The 21,737-nt window shown below is 30.5% G+C and overlaps 1 protein-coding gene across 1 annotated transcript in view; it reads left to right on the plus strand.

The window, feature by feature from the left end:
• The first annotated feature begins 2,386 nt into the window (after positions 1 to 2,386).
• The window catches only part of LOC113375424, a 29,504-nt gene continuing 10,153 nt past the window's right edge, over positions 2,387 to 21,737 (plus strand). The window contains 31 exon segments of the mRNA XM_026615362.1: positions 2,387 to 2,439; positions 2,530 to 2,583; positions 2,666 to 2,726; positions 2,798 to 2,921; positions 4,773 to 4,891; positions 6,743 to 6,941; positions 8,002 to 8,067; positions 8,178 to 8,222; positions 8,395 to 8,477; positions 8,631 to 8,897; positions 9,411 to 9,498; positions 9,644 to 9,721; positions 9,841 to 9,907; positions 11,448 to 11,754; positions 12,913 to 13,072; positions 14,005 to 14,061; positions 14,131 to 14,242; positions 14,359 to 14,430; positions 14,506 to 14,619; positions 15,543 to 15,644; positions 15,939 to 16,044; positions 16,608 to 16,786; positions 16,900 to 17,039; positions 17,510 to 17,640; positions 17,707 to 17,838; positions 19,238 to 19,393; positions 19,578 to 19,672; positions 19,737 to 19,884; positions 20,212 to 20,332; positions 20,441 to 20,526; positions 21,484 to 21,601. Coding sequence (XP_026471147.1) covers positions 2,387 to 2,439; positions 2,530 to 2,583; positions 2,666 to 2,726; positions 2,798 to 2,921; positions 4,773 to 4,891; positions 6,743 to 6,941; positions 8,002 to 8,067; positions 8,178 to 8,222; positions 8,395 to 8,477; positions 8,631 to 8,897; positions 9,411 to 9,498; positions 9,644 to 9,721; positions 9,841 to 9,907; positions 11,448 to 11,754; positions 12,913 to 13,072; positions 14,005 to 14,061; positions 14,131 to 14,242; positions 14,359 to 14,430; positions 14,506 to 14,619; positions 15,543 to 15,644; positions 15,939 to 16,044; positions 16,608 to 16,786; positions 16,900 to 17,039; positions 17,510 to 17,640; positions 17,707 to 17,838; positions 19,238 to 19,393; positions 19,578 to 19,672; positions 19,737 to 19,884; positions 20,212 to 20,332; positions 20,441 to 20,526; positions 21,484 to 21,601 — 3,640 coding nt within the window.

Here is a 21,737-nt window from a genome sequence, read left to right on the forward strand (position 1 = left end):
GTCTGGTTACGTCATAGAATGAGTTTCCCCGTCGCTCCTTTGCGATAAATGTGCGCGGGTAAATATAATATAATCAGCATCCCATGAACGACACCGGCAATGCGCTTGCGCTCGAGCTCGTTCTCGTACTTTGGCCTATTGGGATAGGCCATATAACTACTATTATTATTTTTTACAAGTATTTTATCTGTTTTTAACTTGGCCAAAACGACTTTTTTTAACTTCCCGTAGAGTAAATTATAGTAATCGCAAAAAAATCGAAAATGAAAATTTTTACATAAATTTACGTTTCAAAGGTTTTTGAACGTTTTGGCATAGCTTATAAAGATGGATGTATGTGTGTGTGCGGATACAAATTTTTGTCGACGATTTCGGAAACACGGTCAACCGATTTGGATGATTCAAAAAACATTTGATTCATATTAATAAGGAGACGTGTTGGTTAGTTTTTGAACAAGGCAGGTAAAGTTGTTTTGAAGATACGGGGCTAAAACTACCAATCGAGCGGTTTCGGATCGAGTAGGAAAAGTAAAAAAAAATTTGGCGGTCAAAAATGATCATTAAAAATATGCACATCAAATTATCAGATATTTTATAGAGATTCAAATAATAAGTATACATTTTTTTACATTTCTATGAGTTTCGTAACATTGTTCATCCGTTATACTTCGACGCGGCGCTTATGCGCTTCGATATTCCATTTCTACGCAGCTAAAGCAGCGCGATTGCTTTGAAAAAAAGTATTAAGTTTACAAAACATTTCAAAACATTTTTTTTTCAAAGAAGTGAATTTTTTTTGCAAAAATTTCAAGATTCAAAAATGTAATTTCCAGCAATTGTCTTAAGCACGATGCTATGCACCACTAGTTCTTTGTTATTTTATAGGAGTTTTTCTAAAGCTGTTGTCGAAAGTGTGCCAGTTCGTGTTGATAATTTAAACAATAACTCTGATAAATTTGAAAAAAATATTATTTTTGATTGTGATTATATAGTAATAGTTGAAAATTTGATTTGACTTATTATTAATCAGAAGTTTGTGAAATATTTGAAACATATAATTTATAATTTTTATATATCTGCACATACGTTGTGTTTATGTGAAAATATAGAGAAAACAGATAAAGATGCAGGCTTTTTTATCTGAAAAAAAACTTCTTATTGTTCTAAGTAATTGATATTATAGTTCTGAATAATCAGTTTTGAGTTGCAATAATAAGTATAACTTTGATTTATGTAAAAAGCTCAAAACTCAAATAAAATCAATAAATAGATGTGCATGTGAGATTATATATTTCAAACGCGTTATATATTCAAATAAAATTATATCCATTCTGTTTTTGAGAAAAAAATCATATTTTCTGTTAAAAATTTATTAATTATTATTCGTATGAAACTAGTTAGAACTCTAGATAATGGTAACAAAAAACATTATATATTCTACAAACCGAATTTGATTTTAATTTTATATAACTTTTATGTCAGTTACTATGTGCGAATAAATAAAAATGAAAAATATCGATTATACATCGTTGCCATACTTTTACTGTATTTTTACAGATCAAATATTTCACAAACAAAACAAAATAAAGAGATAAGAAGGATTTTGCTAATTATATTCTGTGAAATATAAAACTTAAAACTTAAAACTTAAAACTTAAAACTTAAAACTTAAAACTTAAAACTTAAAACTTAAAACTTAAAACTTAAAACTTAAAAAGTGCATACTTGGTTAGAGTAGAGATTGAATAAAATATTGAAATCGAACTGATAATTAATGGCGGGACACAAAAGTCCAATTTGGCTTTGAACAATTAAATTATGAAAACCAGAACAATTATATCACAACAAGTAACACATATCAAACAAACAACTATTTTTAGTAAAACTCCCAGCTGTTTTTCAAAAATTTGAAACCTGGTTCTTCATACTCCATAGGCTTAAAAATTACATTAAGGTCTCGTAAACTAAAAAACAGTGCTCACAACTTAAAAAAAAAAAATTTTTTATGGATTTTCAAATATTGCCGTTTATCTGTTGATATCAATACCATAAGAATCAAGGCGATGGCTGGTCACACATGTTTTTCCCTCTACGTAAATATTGTTGCTAATTCGTAAATTTAATGGTAGAAGCCCCGCTCCACCCGCGCACCACGAAGCCCTCCTCTACCCTATTACGGAATTATTTTGACTACTAAACTATGATTTCATATTTACAACTAGGAAAATATCATTGAGTATTTTTTAATGAACACATTGCCTTGTATATACCTACTGCTACATTGAATATATTACTAGTTTTATTTAATCAGATATATGCGATTGAAATTAATCACAATTAATTTCCAGGCTCTGAAGGCTGCAACTGTAATTCTAGTGGCGGTACAATGGGCAACAAACTTGGCTGTTCGTGTGCTCCTCTTATACGAAAAGGATACAGGTACGAAGAACATTACGTTTGTCATTTTCATGGAAATATACTATATAAAAAGCAATTCCATCTATTAATCTAATTTCAACGTACTTATAGATATGAAGATTCCCCTTGGCAAACCTCCAGACGGAGGGATGGTCATTTATTAAGGTAAAACTTTTGAGAATGAATTAAAATCTTTCAAAAATAAATACTTTTATAAAACTACACGAACATTATATTATTATTGCAGACTGTGGGCTGAAGTTTTTCATGTGTCAGCAAGTGGCGCGGGAACTGTAAAATGGCAGCAGGTAATAAGAATTATATATACACGTTTAATTTGTAGTTATAATGATATGTAATGAAACTTTTGCTTTCTTAGGTTTCCGAAGATTTAGTGCCAGTAAATATCGCGTGTGTGCAAGACGCGCCAGAAGCTGTGTTTCACATTACGGCTTACAATTCACAAGTTGATAAAATTTTGGATGTTAGACTTGTGCAACCTGGTGAGTCAAAAAATTAATTATTTTATCTTAAACCTCCTGCTACTTATTGATATTTTATATTTATTCTAACATATGTGTATAAACGTGTTTTTATGAATGTTTGTTGAGTTTATATTTTTGGTTTACCTGATACTATGTTGTTGGGATGAATCGGATCATGATATCTTTTTTGTTTTTATTACAACTTTTGTATTATTTATATCATAGATAAGAAAATTTATATTTTCTTATTAACTTCCCGTAGGGCAAGTAATGGTAATAGCAAAAAAAAGAAAATAAAACATTTTGCATATCATTACATTTCAAGACCTCCTGAACATTTTGGTCTACCTTAGAAAAAATTAATGTATTGTGTGCGTCTGTATGTTTGGATGTATGTATGCATGCATGTATGTATATTTGGATACAAATTTTTGTCCACGATTCCGAAAGCACGGATCAACCGATTTGAATGATTAAAAAACATTTGATTTCTATTGATGGGGAGACGTGCTCATTAGTTTTTGACAAAGGCAGGCCTAGTCATTTTGAGAATATAGGCAAAAATGCAGAAAATGCCAATTCAGTTTTTGAGAGAGCGGAGTGTACGATTTGAATTGAAAAACATTCCACTTGTAGGAATGAAAACATCTTAAATTTTTGGGAAGGCAGATCTAGCGGTTTTGATTATCCAGTAAAAAAGTTAAAATATATTAAGTACAATTTTTGGGGGCTCCGTACAAAGATTTATAATGTATAAACTTTAGACTGGGACGCGGCGCTTACACACTTCGATAGTTTTTCCCTAAAAGTTCTGCGCAGGACGAACGCCTTGAAATTAGTTCAAATTTAAAAAAAAAATCAAAACTTTCAAAATTTGTAGTATTTAAAAAAGGTTAAAGGTTTTAAATATTTCAAATTACGATACGAAAAGTTACAGCATTTTGCTTTAAAGCACGATAGTCGTAGGGTAGCCGAAAATCGATAATGAAAATGTTTGCATATCATCACGTTTTGAAGGTTTCTGAACATTTTGCAATATCTCAGAAAAAATGGATGTGTGTGTGTTTTGTATGTCCGCATTTTTTTGTCCACATTTTCGGGCGAACGGATCAACCGATTAGAATGGTTCAAAAAACATTCGATTCCTATTGATAGGGAGATGTGCTGATTAGTATTTGGCAAAGGTAGGTCGAGCCGTTACGGAGATATGGAGGAAAGAGTGCAAAAAATACAATTCGAGTTTTTGAGAGAACGAAGTATCCAATTTGAATGATCTGAAAAACATTCAATTTGTAATGATTGGGAGAAGAAATGATTAGTTATTGGCAAAGGCAGGTCCGGCCATTTCGAAGATACAGAGCTAAATGTGTAAAAAATGGCAGTTTTTAAGAGAATTAAGCGTCCGATTTGGATGATTCAAAGAACTTACTGCTTGTTTCAAAAAAATATTTGCTTTTGGAAAAAAAAATGTTTCATTTTTTTTTGTATATCGGAAATAATTTAGATTTTAATTTTAATTCTGTTCTAATATACTTTAAATAAATAATTTCAACTTTGCAATTATAAAATTCTTATAAATATTAGACAATGTTACAATATTTATAATAATCTATTTGACAGCATTTAATATTCCTCTAACATTTCATTACGGTATGGGAAGTTTCGGCAATTTGCCTTAAGGCACGATGCTATACACCATTAGTTTTATTTTTCTGTTGATTAAATATATCTTTTATAACGTTACATTAAATATTAAATAGTATAATGATTTTCAATAAAAAAGTCGATGTCACACAGACTGCACTGAAAAAATAAATAAATACATACATATATTTACATGATACTATATATTGAAATCATTTATTCTAGGAACACGAATAGGACAGGCGAGCGAATGTTTTGCATATTGGCGTGACCCCGTGACTGATGACACTTGGGGGCTGAACTTCACGTCGCCGCTGGATGCTAAACAATTCCGCGAGTGCTGCGTGAGTTTGGAATTCATTGGCTTTCGTGCATTAAAAGTCGCACAACATTTATTGCAACTTCATCTTTATTATAAAAATCATATGCTTATCTCAATTATTAAAAGAAAACAAATGAGAAATTATTAAAAGAAACAAATTATCCGATTTTACAGAAGTACTTTTGTATACGCACACAATTTTTTATGCGTATTTTCAGTAGATGCTTAACAAATTATTTAAAAAAATTAAGTAAATACTTTGAAACTGGTTCCAATTTAGAACAAATAAATACCGCTACACTTTTCAGCACATAATGCACTATTTTACGTTTCTTTACTATATTTTTATGCTTATTAACGAGTAGGGTAGAGCGGGGCTAGTTGAGTATAGGGGCAAGTTGAGCAATCAAAATATAGAAATATCTCGAAAACTATTCACCGTTCGTTTAGGCATTATATGGCGGAAAGATAGAGGTTTGGGAGAAATAAACATCCCGCGATCGCTAGTGGCCGCTGGAAAAATGAGTGGGGCTCACGGGCGTTTGTTTCTTTTGAGACCAAAAAGTAAAAACGTAATTCATCACGAGTTTTCGTCTGGTTTAGTCAAATGTTATTTATTTTTAATCAGGTAAATGTTATTCTTCAATATAATTATAGTACTTTTAATATGCACAGAGATTCTGGCTATAATTCTCACGTTTTATTTTATAAACTCACTTTTATTTTGAAATTCCGAGTTGGGGTTAGTTGAGCATAGTTGCTAAACTTGTTCTGTCACTAAGACAATTATCATTAAATTCCAGAAATTGATCATTATTTTCAAGATTTAAGCTAAGTCTATGAGTAATAATATAAAGAAATAATGATTTTAAACAAAAATACTGAATATAATGGAAAAATAATTCCTAAGATACGATATTGTTCTGTTGATTCTACTTATTCGTTAATTATTCAAAGCAAATTACTATAAGTATTGTTTTCTCTGTCAATAAAGACTATAAATATACAACTGGTTATTAAAAACTTATTTTATTTCATCACTAATCGACATTGAACCTATGATTTCATTATACTTTCTTAGTGCTCAACTTGCCTCACCTATGGGGTACATTGAGCATACTTTACTTTTTGCATTTAAACAGCTGTAGCTTTTAAATTTTACTTATTACCAAAAAATAGTATTAACACTTTTGTTAAGCGATAAACAACAAATCCATTAAGCCGTATAGCAATTTATTGAGACTTTTCATTGGGGTGCTACATCCGTTTAAGTAAAAATTTGCTCAACTAGCCCCACCCTACCCTACCTGTATATCTGATAAATGCAGAGCTTTATCATTATTATTTATGCGTGTGATTACTTAGTGTGTGTATTGTATATATGTTTGTAGTTTAATTTAGACCCTTCTAACTAACTAACCTATTAATACATATTAAATTTCTAAAGATAAATAAATAGTCAAATGATGACAAAATATATAGTGCCAGTCGCGGAACTTATATTCATTTTAAAATTGGTTTAAAAAAGAATTAAAAATATTCACTACATCATAAGTTATTACTTACGTGTTATACAATAGAATGATTTTGTTTATAAGTAGTATACAAAACAAATATAAATTATATTAATAACATTATACTAATATTTGCTCACGTAGGTCATTAATTTCATTTACCTTTCAAACATTGATCAATTTCTCAGTAATAACTTTTCAAAATTAATTTTTTTTGCAAATCTCGGAGAATTTACATCAAATTATATATGAACGGAACTCGTTGAAGTTTCCGTAAAAGAATCTTTGCGTTAATTTTCCGAGTTCGGTAGTTGAATGAACCAGTTCACGTCTGGCTCCAACCCCTTTCGCCTTTATAGTGCGACGTGTCCTTGCAGTCGCCGCAGTTCAAGTTCGCTCGGAAAGCGTCCTCCTCGTATTCGCTGAGGGACACGCCGACAGGACAATCGCGCTCCAGGAGGCAGGGAACTTCATCCTCCAGGGCCAACGGCAATCGAGCCACGGGCGGACGGCGAGCGAGGTCCACGCCGGCTTCGCCTAACAACTCCACCAGGCGAGGTAGTACATTATTTTATTACAAAACCATACATGTAAGCCACACACCACTCAATCAATCCGTAGGATAACTAAGTAGGGACGACTGGGTACGGTTGTGCTACTTTTTTTGGATCAACCATAATTTTGTTAATTTACCAGTTAGCTGGGAAAAAAGTAAATCAAATGGTAATTTGAACATTTGTCTACGTGGAATTACTGAAATACTGCCCTTAAATACGATGTATTAGTCTTAAAATCAAATAATACAAAAAAAGCTCCAGTGGCACAACCGTCCACATCCGAGGGACGGTTTTGACAGCAGTCGAGGTCAGTGGTGACAGGCATAAAAATAAATTAAAAACAATAGATATAAACACCAACAATTTGGTATTTCCAAATCAGTATAGTTTAGCTTTTATGACGACTATCACTACCGTACCCTGGCACAACCGTGTGTACAATATATGTAATATCGTACATATGCTGCTTATGTTAATGAATATGGACAGACAACGCCAATGTCTGTCCATGCTCACATAGCATATCTGAGTGATGGGTTTCGACGCTAGCCCAAATTTGAACATCGAGTATTTTATTCACTAAAGAATTAGCAATAACAATACCAGTAAATTTCACCTATTGCTATGTTACAAATTCTTTTTACAAAAAATAAATTTTTTGAAATAGTCTTACAAAATTGATGTTAATTAGGTCACTTTTTTGTAACTTACGTCTTAATATTGGAATCTTACATGGTTATTCTAGACAACCCAGTGACTTAATTTATATTAATAGACATTTTTTACTACCTTTATTGAGAGATTTTTCTCTATGTAATTCAATAAATAATATTTGTTATTATAAAAAACAATACAAATTATCTTCATACAACACTATTCTCAATTTATATCTGCCGTAAAGATATGCATCTGATTATTTTTTTAAATTATTAATGCAATTGTAACAAATTTACAATAAATTTGTAATATATTTAAAATATTATATAAGTGCAAATATTTTTATGTATTTTGACTTTAATATTTCAATTTTATTCTCTAATTATATAAATATAATATTTCAGAACCACAATGCACTTGCATGAGCGTCGAGCAGTATAATAAACTTCGTTTACAACAACATTATAGAGGTAATCATTCTTATTTTAGAGAAAAATATTTTTTAGTAGTTAGAAGTATTAGATTTTAATATGGCATTTTATTATTATAATATATTTTAATTAATATAATTGTCTCACAGGATCATCTACTTTGCCGAGGGCACAAACCAGAGCGACTGAGACAGGTGAGTTGATAATAATAATCATATTAGGATTATATATGATATTAGGTTTATTTTATGTATTTAAATATATTTTACATTAATAAATTCTACGAATTTATAGAAATGTAGATGCTTGAAATAGTATTATTATTGCGTTTTGGCATACTAATTTATTTTTCAATATTAATTTCAGATAACAAAATTAATATTGCAACGTCAAGCACTTCTTTATACGATAATGTTGCCCAAACAGTTAATCAAAATATAAATCAAGAAATCAATCAAAACGTTGAAATTATTAAAGATATTTCTGCACAGGTAATCTTAGAAATTTATAATTTGAATCAGAATTTCAATTAATTTGAATTGGAAGTTACATCATTAAATAAATATATAATGTTTTAGTAATTTTCTCGTTTGTATTTTCAGGAATTGAATAAATCAGAAGCAACGACTCAGATAGGAAAATCATTTATTGTCAATAAGCCTCAAACCACGGTCAGTAAACTTACGAATACTGTTAATACCGCAACTAACTCTATGAATACATCAAGTATTGCGAACAACGCCACGAATATAAGTAAAACGAATCATATCGCAAGTAATACAATTAGCAACGGAGTAGAAAATGAAAGCATCACCGATTCTAAGAAGATTTTGAGAGCTAAGAGTTTTGAATATCAGGACTGTGAGATGGTATATTAAAAATAATGTTTTAATTTATTATAAGTTAAAGTTTTATCTAAAGCATCAAATCAAACAAAATTAAAGTTGATACTTTTATGTAAATCTAAATTAGATATTATGCAACTTAATAGTTGGTGAATAGATGTTTCGTATTATATTGAATAATTACTAAACGCACGAGTTCGTTTTTCGGTCAACAGTTGGTTCGTCAAGTCATCGCAAAAGTACATGGCGTCTCCACCGGATTCTTATTTCTATGATTACAATAGTGATTGAGCTTTTTATTTAAAGAAGTTTAACATTCAAATTAAACTAGCTATATACAAATCGAAATAAAAATTATTTATTATTAAAAAATAGAAAAAATTCAAAACTATTTTACGAGTTACAGATAGTTCTACTCTAATATTTAACAATTTACTTTGTGCACTGCATGTAAATTGCTTTTGAAAATATATGTACGTGTATTTATAAGTTTATATTATTGCAATTATATTTTACTGGATGTTTTTAATGCTTCAGAGCGATTCCCAGACATCAACCCAGAAGTTTTCCAAATCAAGTAATACACCACGTAGTAAATCCAAATCTACAGAAGACATGAACGCCGGTACGATTAACATATTAATCAATTCATGATTCTAATTGATATATGTATTCAATAATATTTGTGCGCATAATTTATGAATAATTTTTCTTATATTTTCAATTTGATAGTTTTTCTAAAAAAAATTAAAATAACATACATTCTACAGGCCGTTCTATTGATTCATCAACATTGAAGCGAATGCTTAAGCCGGTTCCAAGCGATAGAAGTGATTCTATAATGAGAGGTAACTATAGTCAATGTCTGTAATGTCTAATTTTACTGTCACCTATCTATTCAGATTTATTTTAATTATTTCAGTATACAAATAATAGTTTGATTTTTCATTAGAATTTATATTTACAGGTGAAAGCCCGATGACTCAACCACACTGCTATAGCATGATGAGGACAAATTCAACTCAAAGTTCCAGGTTAGTTATTATAACCAATATTTTGTACGTTCTATAAATTAATGCAAAATAATATTATTGAAAATTATATAATAATAATTTATTATATTACGTTATCTATTTAAAGTTTTTAAGTTTGTTATTTGATCGCAAATAGTACGTAAGCTTATAATTTATAATCAGTTTATAATTGTGTAGAGGTGTAGAATTTGGTTGAGAAAAATAATTTTATGTTATTAATTTAAATAAAACATACAATAAAATCCAATAAAAAATTATGATAATTATAATTACAGTGATACCTCGCATAACGTACTTAATTGGTTACGGAAGAAAATTCGTTAAAAGTTTTGTGTGCAAAACGCATTTTTCCACACAAGAAAATAAAATTAATTTGTTCTGTAGTTTGAAATATGGTCATAGCAAATGAGTTATATATTTTACATATAATTAAAGCATTTAAAAAAATATTACTAATTTACGAAGTAAGTTATTATCAGGGTGGTACTGCCCTCTTAGCTCATTAATTTTCAAAGAAATTTTCGATAGTTGTTTCTTTTACTCTGAAATTCTTAGCCCAATGTATGAAAAGTAAACATTCACGAATTCTTGCATTTTTTCCCATTTGATCAAAAAATACTTTAGGGACTTTGCGCACTAGAAATCTTTTGATTGGTCTTTTCTTTCTCGGTTTTTGATCATTCACTTCCAAAATTTTCTCTAGACCTTTGGGAATATGAATTATCCAATAATGAGATGGCCGCGTGTAGCAGGATTAAGAGTGAGCTTTTTCTCCAAGTATACTTTCACAGTGGGAAATTTTTTTCCAAGATCCACACTTTAAATTAATTTGAACAGCATATTTTTGACTACAAGTTCGTTTTCTTGAACATTCACGATCGAAAAAAAAGTTTGCTATGCACAGCGTCCATTGTGCGAAGATATCACTGTAATAAAGCCGGCACCAGACGATACTGTATAATTGCGCAACCTGTGACTTGCACGTGTATTCTGTAGCGTCTGTGGGATGCTTTTGCGCAACTTAACATACCGGTAGAAGCGAGTAGACACGAGCACTTTTCGATTGTTTTAATTGCGTTGGCCGCGTGTGGCGGCACATGTCTCGTTTTTGTTTCACTTTGTAGCGAATACATAATTCAAATTTATGAAGTTATTAACTTTTGAAACTATTTAAATTAGCCTTCTGAACTCTTTGAATTCTCTTCTGATTGCTGTGAATATATAAATTAGTAAGAAAGATATATTTTTAGGTTAGGTCTTGACGTTTCTTAGTTGATATTTTTTATATGATTGCGCAAATACTTGAGCATAATCTTGAGACGTCTGTGGGCACTGTGAAAATACGCTTTGCTGCGTTTTCATTCAGTTGCATATGTATGCAGTGACGTCTGTGGCCGGTTTTAGTATTTATGAAACTATTTGGATATAAGCCCGTCTGCAATCGTTAAAAATATTATAGTTCAAAGTTTTTGATGCGTTGATGATGAAATATGGTCTTTTGTAATAATAATAGTTATTTTATTAATCTTAAATAAAACAGGTCGTCGCATGACGGGCGCAGTTTATATCTGGACATAGAGAACGAACGAGATAACGGAATGTCGTACCGCGGACGGATGGACCGCGACTCAGGCGCATACTACACACATGAAAGCGACCGCGACCGCGACCGCGAGCGGGAACGGGACCGGGACAACGCGCGGGACTCGTGCGACGATGCTCTGCTGTTTGATGCGAGGTGCTACGCCACGACGCCCACTTCCAGCAACAACAATTCCGATCAGGACAACTACTGCTGCGAGAACAATGTTGCAGCTGTCAATCCTGCTCGGAGATATCACACGCATGTACGTTATTTTTTATAATAATATAATAATTATTATTATTATACTAGTTGAAATTGGCATTTTGCTATAAGGCAACTTGCACGAATTTCCCGACAGGTGCAATAATTTACTTAATCAACCGAAATTGAGATTTAGATATTTAGATAAAATTTTCAACTGTTTAATTCGAAGATAAAGTTTTTGCTTTCACATGAATCTAAACATTGCGATTTCCAAATGTTATCTCTCAAACACATTTAAAATATCTGTAATTACATTAATTAGACAAACACGTGCTTATATGTGCTAAAATTGTAGCTTATTATTCAACTTTTTTTTTAAGAAACTTAATGAATTATTTTGTGAAATATTAAGCATCCGCGATAAAAAATATAGGCACGATTACATGTATCATGTACAAAGTCCTTAATATTAATTAATGATTTAAATTAACGGTGATCAACACTTTTGAAACAAATTTTGACTATCACGTTTTTTCAAACTATGATGATTTTTTGAAATTAAACGACTTATCGTAGGGTCGAAATATTTTAGTATGTTTGTTAGGACTACTATCTATCAATGTAAAAAATTTTATCAATTTTTTTTCAACTTTTAATTACTAAGAAATGGCTCGACCAATCTTTGTTCAATATAAATCATCACGATTCTCATCTAATATCTTTCGAAAGGTTTTTGAATTTTTAAAATCCATTCAGTATTGTGAGTTAAAACGTGGTCGAAAAAATTTCCACTTTTCTGTTGTTAACAAAGAAACAGTTTTGCAGATCGTCGCGTAACTGACAAACGTTAGTCCTTATTGAAATACATCGAATGGCTTTTATATTTTTGAAAATGATCCAGCCGTTTTTGAGAAAACGTCGACGAAAGGTCAAAATTCGGTTCACACACACACATACCTTTTTGGTTTACAAATTTATCTCATTTCATTCAGAATGGCTTAAAACGACGAGAAAAGGTAACGTAACATAAAATTTGGGAACATAAAAATAACATACAAATCTGATTTTTTGGCAAAAACACAAACTTCCCCTTCGGGAAGTTAATAATGTATAAATTATGTTTTAAATAAATTATTTTTTAAATAATGTATATAAATATATACGTTCACTAAATTTTCATTTTATCATCAACTGCATTTCTACCTGATTTTTTCAGGCATTGTCAACCCCAAGTTCTCGTGCAAGCTCACCGACCTCTCGTCTGTTACTGGAATACGAGCTCCATTTACGCAACACATTGGCACGAGGCTTGGATGCGGAAAGTTGCAGCCTCCACACATTTGAAGCTCTCCTTCGCCGAAGTCAGGAGGAACTAGGTACATTAAAATATATTAATATTTTATATGAAGTTGTTTGTTATAGTTTGGTAATAGACATTTGATTAAATGTATTCAATAATTGATTACATTTATGTGAAATTTCAACTTTTGTATATAATATAATAATATGGGTTGTGTAAACGATTTATATATCGTGTAGAATGTGGAGTAACTATGACATTTTAATTAAAATGCTTCAGTATTTGTTCATTTTTGTTAAAGGCCGAATTCCGAATCTTGTAATCGTTTCGTGTTATCATAAAAATTTTATTGAGTTAATCTACATTTAACAGTTTTCAGTGTTTTGTCTATGTCCATTATTGAAAGAGGACAAATGATTAAAAAGTCAAGCTTCTAATACACGATCATTATTATTAGACACAATCGATTCGAACAATATTTTAAAATAGAAGATGAATTTTTGATATAATATTATTTAAGATTAGTTAATAATACGCTGTTAACTTTTTTATATTTTAATTACCTTTAACGATAATGCATTATTATTTTTAATAACATTAATATATTATCATTTATTTTAATTATCCTGAAAAATTCAGCCTTCATTGTTCTGAATATTTTCTTTTTCATTTAATTTACAATTATAGCAAATAATTAGTTATTAATAAGATAAAAAAATGTTCAATTTTTATGTGAAATTTTTATATACGATACTATTATTATTATATGTCATTATATTATTATATACCATATATTATTATTATACGATATTATAATTATATACTCCTATAGTATAATTTGACACGCTGAGATTCTTTTAGTAGTTTAGTAAGTTAGTTTTCTGATTGAAGGTCCAAATCAAAAGTAATTTAAATTACTTATAACAGTAATAGTTTAACTAGTATAGTAATATTATATTATTATTATAAGTCCAATTATAAGTTGCTTATGCATGAAATATATTTCAGAATTTGCAGAAAGTTTGCCGGGATCTAATCAAAGAAGTCCATTTGCTTCCAGAAGACGTAAGTTGCATTTATTTATAGTTATTAATTATTTTTGACAAATTTTTAAGTTGTAATTAACTTCATTAGGTCTTCCACCTAATAACAAGAGCTCAACTTTACCATTACCGATGGCAACAGGTTCTACAAACCGATTCGAGCGGTCTTCAAGTCTGCCACGGGACAGGGATGGTTATTACAGGTGACTTTTATATATTTATTCAAACATAAAGATTGGAATAAAAATTATTATTTTATAATTAAAATTTAATTTTATTATTTTACATTATTTTATGTAATGTATATGTAATTTTTTAGCGATCGAAACGAACTAATACGAGAAAGAGAAAGGGATCGAGAACGGGGTTACCTTAGTGATCACAATACGAGGTATTTGATTCATTGTTATTAGTAATGATATATAAAAGTTTTACATTAGATAACGGAAGTGATTTCAATTTACAGTCAGAAATATGCAAGATGTTCCCAATGCGAACCTGGACCTGGTATGCCTCAGCCTAGATCACGATCTCAGTCGCAAACTAGAACGTTGTCACGGGGATATAGTGGCGATAAACGGTAGGATATCTGATAAAATACATCTGATAAATTCAAATGCCGCCTTCAATAGTAATATTTACGGTTACGGTTTTACGAATAACACAAATACTTGTGATTTAGAAAAACGTGGTACTCAGATCTTTTTTATTTTGACCATGATTCACAAAATTTTTACAAATTACAATTTATCTATTTCAAAGTTGTGCGTAAAATCTATGTATAATTTATTTTTTATTTAATTTTGTATAAAAGTAATAAAGCAATACTAATAAAACATAAAAAAAATCATTGATCTTGCTATATTTTTTGAGAGTGATTAAAAGTTTTCTTGGTAGACTTAGGTTTATGTATGATTAATTTTACTATTATTTATGCATTAATTTTAACAATAATTGAAAACACGATCTAAAAATTGATTTTGCTTGTAATTATCGGTTTCAAGTATTTAATGTTGAATGTACTTTTGATATAATTTATTAGAAATAGAATAATATCAAAGGGTTTTGGCCCATTGCCACACAGAATCGGCTCCATCTTGGTATTTAAATAATTTATACACCATTATAACAACAATTAAATTGCAATTTTACTACATTTTTTATAGCTAAATGATTATTTGGCATCGATTGTTCTATATAATGTGGTCTGTCTAAGACAATGTGAGTAGAATTACGTTTTTTTTACGGGCGGCCGCTTGGCATATTTTCAATGATATCTCGGCCATAAGGTGAGATACGAATTTGAAAATTGGTATATCAGATTTTTTCAAAAAGACTTTAAAATTGCGTATAAATTATTTAAATATCAGGGTGCGGCCGATTTTGTATGGCAATGCGCCCATACCCTTGATTGATTTCAAATTATTAAAAGGCATAATTCATGTTTTTTATGAAGTAATTAACGGAGTGCAAATTTTAACAATATTTATATTTACATAATAGACAAAGCCCTTGGGATTCGCTTCCTTCACTACGACATGAGGACGCAAGTCTGCATGATAGTGGTTATGCGAGATCCTACAGGGGCGACAGTTTTGAACAGAGGTAAATTATTATATTCAGTTTTATTTATTAAACCGGATTTTTATTAGTTTTATTGAAAAGCTAAAAATTTATTTTTCCGAAAGAAATGCTTCTGCCTCACAGAAAATATCTAACTATTATATGCCTCACAGAAAATATCTATCTATCTAAAATAGTTGATTTGATTGATTTCATTTTTCAGTTGATTGATTTTCATTAGGCGCGTTGTATAGTTTAAAGTGTTAAGTAAATAACTAACATATTTTATAACTTTTCATTTGTATTAGATGTTGTAAATGTTGGCTTTCACATTAGGTCGCAGGTATCGGACGGTGCTATCTCGGATTCGAGGCATTCGATAACTCAGCAGCTTTCTGTGGAATCGGCCGACTCTAGGTTGTGTTATTTGACAAGCAGCGAGGTATGAATTATGCTATTTTATAAAGAATACATATTTATACGATTTCAGGTTTATATTCACTTATTAAATAAATTAATAATATATTTCACATTTTATATAGCTCTACTGAAAGAATATAGTGTTACGTACACATCTAAGCTGCCTTTGGCGACCCTTTGAAGATTTGACAATAACTGATCAAAAACAACAACTACAAAATTATATGTTTTTACTCTTATAGCATTTTTAGAATTGTCGTGAACAGAAATTATTGTGTATTAATTTAATTCTCTTATTTATCTATAACTACGTTCGCTGTGTTTTATAATTTAGTTAATCATAGCATCATTATCATTTCGCTTTTGTTCTAATTGGATTTTTATTAGCCATATTAGAAAGCGTGAAGGTATATGTGTGAATATTTGAATTGCTTGAAGTGTAGGTGTCTATCATTTATAAGCACCTATATATATATATATATATATATATATATATATATATATATATATTTACTATCGACATGATACATATTGTGCGATTTTAGCGGATATAAGAAATTGCATAACAAATATCTCTCGCAATAGATCTCTGATGATGAAAGGATGAGCTTAACGACAGCTATTTCCGATGAAGAACAAAACAATTGTACAAGTAATTGCACAAATAATTGTACAAGCAATTGCTCGAATAAAAATGAACGCACGGGCGCGAGGGATGCGGAACAGGGCTCATTTAATTGCACGGGCGCCGTACGAAAAGCTGGGTAAATTTTATTCAGGAATACTAGTTGTTCTACTGAATTTTTATTCATCAAAATGAACACATTTTATTTTGTTACTAAATTCGAGTTATACTATTTGAATGTAAATATTATAGATATCTATCGGTGAAAAAGTGGTTGCTACGTAAACGCCATCAAATAGAATTAGCGAGGAAAAGAGGTTGGAAAATGTATTGGGTTTGCCTAAAAGGCACTACCTTACTTTTCTACCCTTGCAAGGATGAAGGCGATGGAGGTTTGTTGAAAATCTTTAATTTTTGAAAGTTCTATATCTTCTCGAAGGATTTCATTGCATTTATGCCTGATCTTTAGCAGAACTAGTTTTTCTTATTATCTTGAATATACAGCTTAACGTAACTTGTAAATTTTAAATCGAAGCTTTTTAGATAAAACTTACAATAACATTATTTTTGAACCAACTATTCATTTTAAGATATATTTGAAATATAAAATTAGTTTGTCAAAATATATCTTATCTTTTTTTAACCAGGGTTATTGTATTCTTATCTTGTGATTTTGGTATATTAGTTATTATTAAATTAAATATGGCTTATTGTTTAAAATTTGATAGTAACTTTGGTATATTAGTTATTATTAAATTAAATATTGTTTATTGTTTATTATTATGATAATAAGCATCAGAGCAAAGTAATAAAAATAAATTAATAAATATAAATATCAATAGTAACTTTATTATTTGTATAGCACCCGTCAAGCATTTAATCATCGTGGATGGCGCAATCACTCAACCAATTCCTGAACATCCCCGGCGAGAATTTGCATTTTGCTTGAGTACTGCGTTCGGCGATGCTTATTTGTTCCAAGCACCTTGTCAGGTACTATAGCATTATTAATTTTCGGAATATATAATTTTTCAATAAAATGTTAATTTTTGTGATCAGGTTGAATTAGAACAATGGACCCGCGCGGTCCATTCTGCTTGCGCAGCAGCATTTGCGCGCCACAGAGGTAAGACTGGAACGCTTCATCTTGTGCAGGAAGAAATATTCCGGTTGGATAGATGTATCGCCGAGGTAATTTATATTAAAATTCGAGTAAAAGCGAATATTCGGTCTTTATTGACAAAAGGCATTAGCACGTCATTAGATCAATTTAAAACAGTTTATCGTCAGATGAATTATTAATTCGATGTATAGGTTCAAAAACTCAGAACAATAATGAATCTCTAAAGTCGTTGATTTGGATTTTTGCACCGAAACATATTCATTCCCGATCTCGGGTAATTGAAATAGCAATATTTATTGCTGTTTGATATTCAATGAAGGTTTCTTTCCGATTTTAAAAATGATGACCCTTATGGTAATGCAAATTGGGCCAGAAACTCATTCATTTGCTGACAACGGCCGGATTGAATGATCTGAAATACGTACATCCAACGTCCAAAGGAGGCTTCGATTGCAAGAGAGAATTGCAGAAAACATTTTTTTTGAAGTAGAAGAAGGTCCGATGCATGAAGCAGGAAAGGCGGATTAAATAAAAGAAGTATAACAGCAAAAATTTCACGCAAAACTTTAAATGCGTTTTTCTCAGAACAGACTTTTTCAGTACTGTTGACACGATTTCTCGAGTTCTACTCGACCGATTCACTTGAAATGTTCAGAGAGTCGAACTAGCATCATCCCCAAATTCCAATTTTTACTATTTTTAAAAAATACTAGAAACTGAAAAAAAAACAATAAAAAAGACACTTTTTTCAAACAGTCGCCAATTTGTAAAAATAATTTTTTTTATTCATCGCTAGTTCGGGCGATTGCGAAATCATTGTAGATTAATAATCTTTTTATTTCTTTTATTGCGGATGGTTAGGAGGGCTGAAATCATGTCAAGACTGAGGTGCCAATTTTTTGAGATGCCTCCCTTCATCAGCTGCCTGTTTCTTTAAATTTCACCTTTTTTTTAATTTTTTGTATTGTATATTAAAAATATTAATAAACAAGTGGTAAAAAAATGGACATTAAAAACATTCATTGCTTTCTTTTACGACACTTTAAAAATGACCTAAAATTCATCGCTCTACACTTGAATACCCCCTTAATGTAACACGACAAATTAGTTTCATGATTTTCATTTAGCCCAAACACATAAATAACTTATTTCATTACGATTAAAAATAAATTGCTGAAACGTACTGATTAATTAACAAACACTATCTAATTAAACTAATAGACAGGTGTATATATTTAACGAATTTTTGAAAACGGAACGAAAAATGTGCTATGTTCATTTTTAAGGTTATATGCGGTTTCTTTAAAATTCACAATATCAAAATTTATAGTTACAGAGAAATTTTATAGATAAAAATAAATAGCATTGGCATATCTCATTACTCTCGTTTACTCTTAATTATGGCAAGTGAAAAATTTAATTTTTTTAATTAATTTTTTTTAATGAAACATTTGATTTATCTTATAGGAAAATAAATTACTAATCCAGCAGCAAATTCATTCGCATCATCCACATCATCGTCTGGCATCCCGCGCTGAAGATTTGGAAAGATTACATTGCGAACAGTATCGGCTTAGATGTTATATGGCTAGTTTGCAATGTGGTGAATTGCCTAATCCTAAAGTAAGTAGACGTAAAGTAAAGTAACTTACTAAAGTTAATTTGCATATTGGAATCCGTAGATATAAATAATAAATAGAATTTATAACAGCTTTAATTATTTATCAGATAGCGTATATTGCTTTGAGATATATATTATATATAATCGTTTATTTTATATATTAGCTAATTTTTTTTCATATTACAGTCGTTATTGGCGCATGTTTCGCGTCAAACAAAGCGAACGCTTTCTGAACTAGGAGTATTCACTGTGTCTTCACTGCATGCCTTGATCTGCGCAAGGTATATAAACAATATTGTATATTTAGCATTGATACTTTATTATACGAAATAATATTTATTGCAGATCACCTTCCTTATTATCTAATTTGTTGGCTGGAAGAGGTGCTAGTAAGCGGCGTTTATTGACTCCTAGTGTTTCTTTACCGCCGCGTCAACTTGGATCTATGTCTCGAACTGGTGATCGTTCTGGAAGTTTGTCAGGAGCCAAAAAGGTAAATAATACAAAATTAATAATTTATTTTATCATTTTCACTATTTATTTATCAATTTGCCCGTACATATGATAACACTAATAAATTTGAGGTCTCTAGAAAGAGATGCGACAGTATTATGACGACTTTGGATATTTTATTTTACAATGGCTGATAAATTGTTGTATTCATGTTTATATAAACTCAAAACTCTTATTCATTTATAAGAAATATTTACCAAAAGATACTAATTAATATTTAAGTTCTCATCGACTTTCTGCCTTCATATTAGCATATGTGTTAATAATTGTAACAAAATTCCTGTTGAATCATTCTCAGATGATGCAGGAGAATGCTCGAGTGATCAAGGTCTCCCTTCCCGAAAATCGAACAGCTTCGGTAGTGTTGAATGATGGCGCAAGCGTGGAACAGTTCTTGCTTTCCTGCTGCCTCAGCAGAGACCGTGCAGGTGATTGTGCTTCCGGACAAATCGCAGGCGAAATCGGAGAGGACATGTACGCACAAGCTCAAAATGCACAGAATGATCAGGCAGAACGAATTGTATTGGAGCCCCAAGAGCATTTTGTACGCGTCAAGAAGCGGCGGGACATGGAAGATTCCAACTATTTTGTTCCCCATCGAAACGATTTGATAGAAACATACGTAAGTCAAATGATCTATTTATATTACGAGTATTTGAAATGTACATTACCAAGTTTGGCTGCGTTGTTTATCGATTCCGATAAATTGTGGATGCTGAGGCGCAAAAGCTTTTTAGTTTTTAAAATATTCAGCGATCATCATTTGCATCACAACAACAATTTGAAATCTTTTGTTTTCTCACACTTACTAAAACAAGTGTACAATTATTAATTTTTCTATACATATGACATTAGCAATTATGTATTTGAATAGTTTTAAAACTATGTTTATTGCATTTGTTTGTCAGGTGTAATATTAATATAGTTTCATATTATTATAAACTAGTGGTGTATGGTATCGTGCCTTAAGGCAAATTGCTAGAACTTCCCGTACCGTAACGAAATGTTCGAGAAATATTAAATGTTTTTAAATAGATTATTATAAATATTGTAACATTGTCGAATATTTATAAGAACTAGTTGGTTATGGTATTTTGCCTTGAGGCAAGTTACATAAATTTCCCGATATGTGCAAATAATCGACTTGATCAATAAAAAAATAAATTAATTAATTATTATTATAAATAAATTAATTCTCAAAATCGATTCAGAATTGCGGGCTAAAACGTAGACGAAAAAAATTTTACTTTTCTGCGATTTACAAAGAAAAACGGCTCGGCCGATCGTTGCACAAAACTGAGGAACGCTAGTCCATATCGAGATACATCGAATCGCTTTTAAATTTTTGAAATCGGTGGTCCAGCCGTTTTTGAAAAAACGTCGATTTACGGCAAAAAATCTGTTCACACACACATACACACACACATACTTTTTCCAAATTTGGTCTCGTTCGATTGAGAATGGCTTGATACGTCGACAAAACATAAAATTAGCTAATCTGAATTTTTTATGAAAACATAAACTTCTCCTTCGGAAAGTTAAAAATTAGTAATTTCATATTATTATTTTACTTTTGCAGCTTCAAACTCATGAAATAATTGAGATCTGCGCCAAAGTTCGGTACACATGCGAGCTCGTTAGAAAGTCGTTGGATCACATGTGGGGTTTCAGTGTAGAAGCGGAGCTTGTAGAGAACTGTAAATATACATACAATATATATTAAATTTTGTTAAATTTGAATATATAGAATATAAATATTGATTCAAGAATAACATTTTCTCAAAGTTTTGTATAAAAGTTGGTGATATCATTGAGCATGAATATAATGTTTAT

This window comes from Ctenocephalides felis, unplaced genomic scaffold (assembly GCF_003426905.1).
Source record: "Ctenocephalides felis isolate EL2017-DRISC unplaced genomic scaffold, ASM342690v1 CF-g0.4_SCAFFOLD_01886, whole genome shotgun sequence".
In the NCBI taxonomy this organism is placed as follows: Eukaryota; Metazoa; Arthropoda; class Insecta; order Siphonaptera; family Pulicidae; genus Ctenocephalides; species Ctenocephalides felis.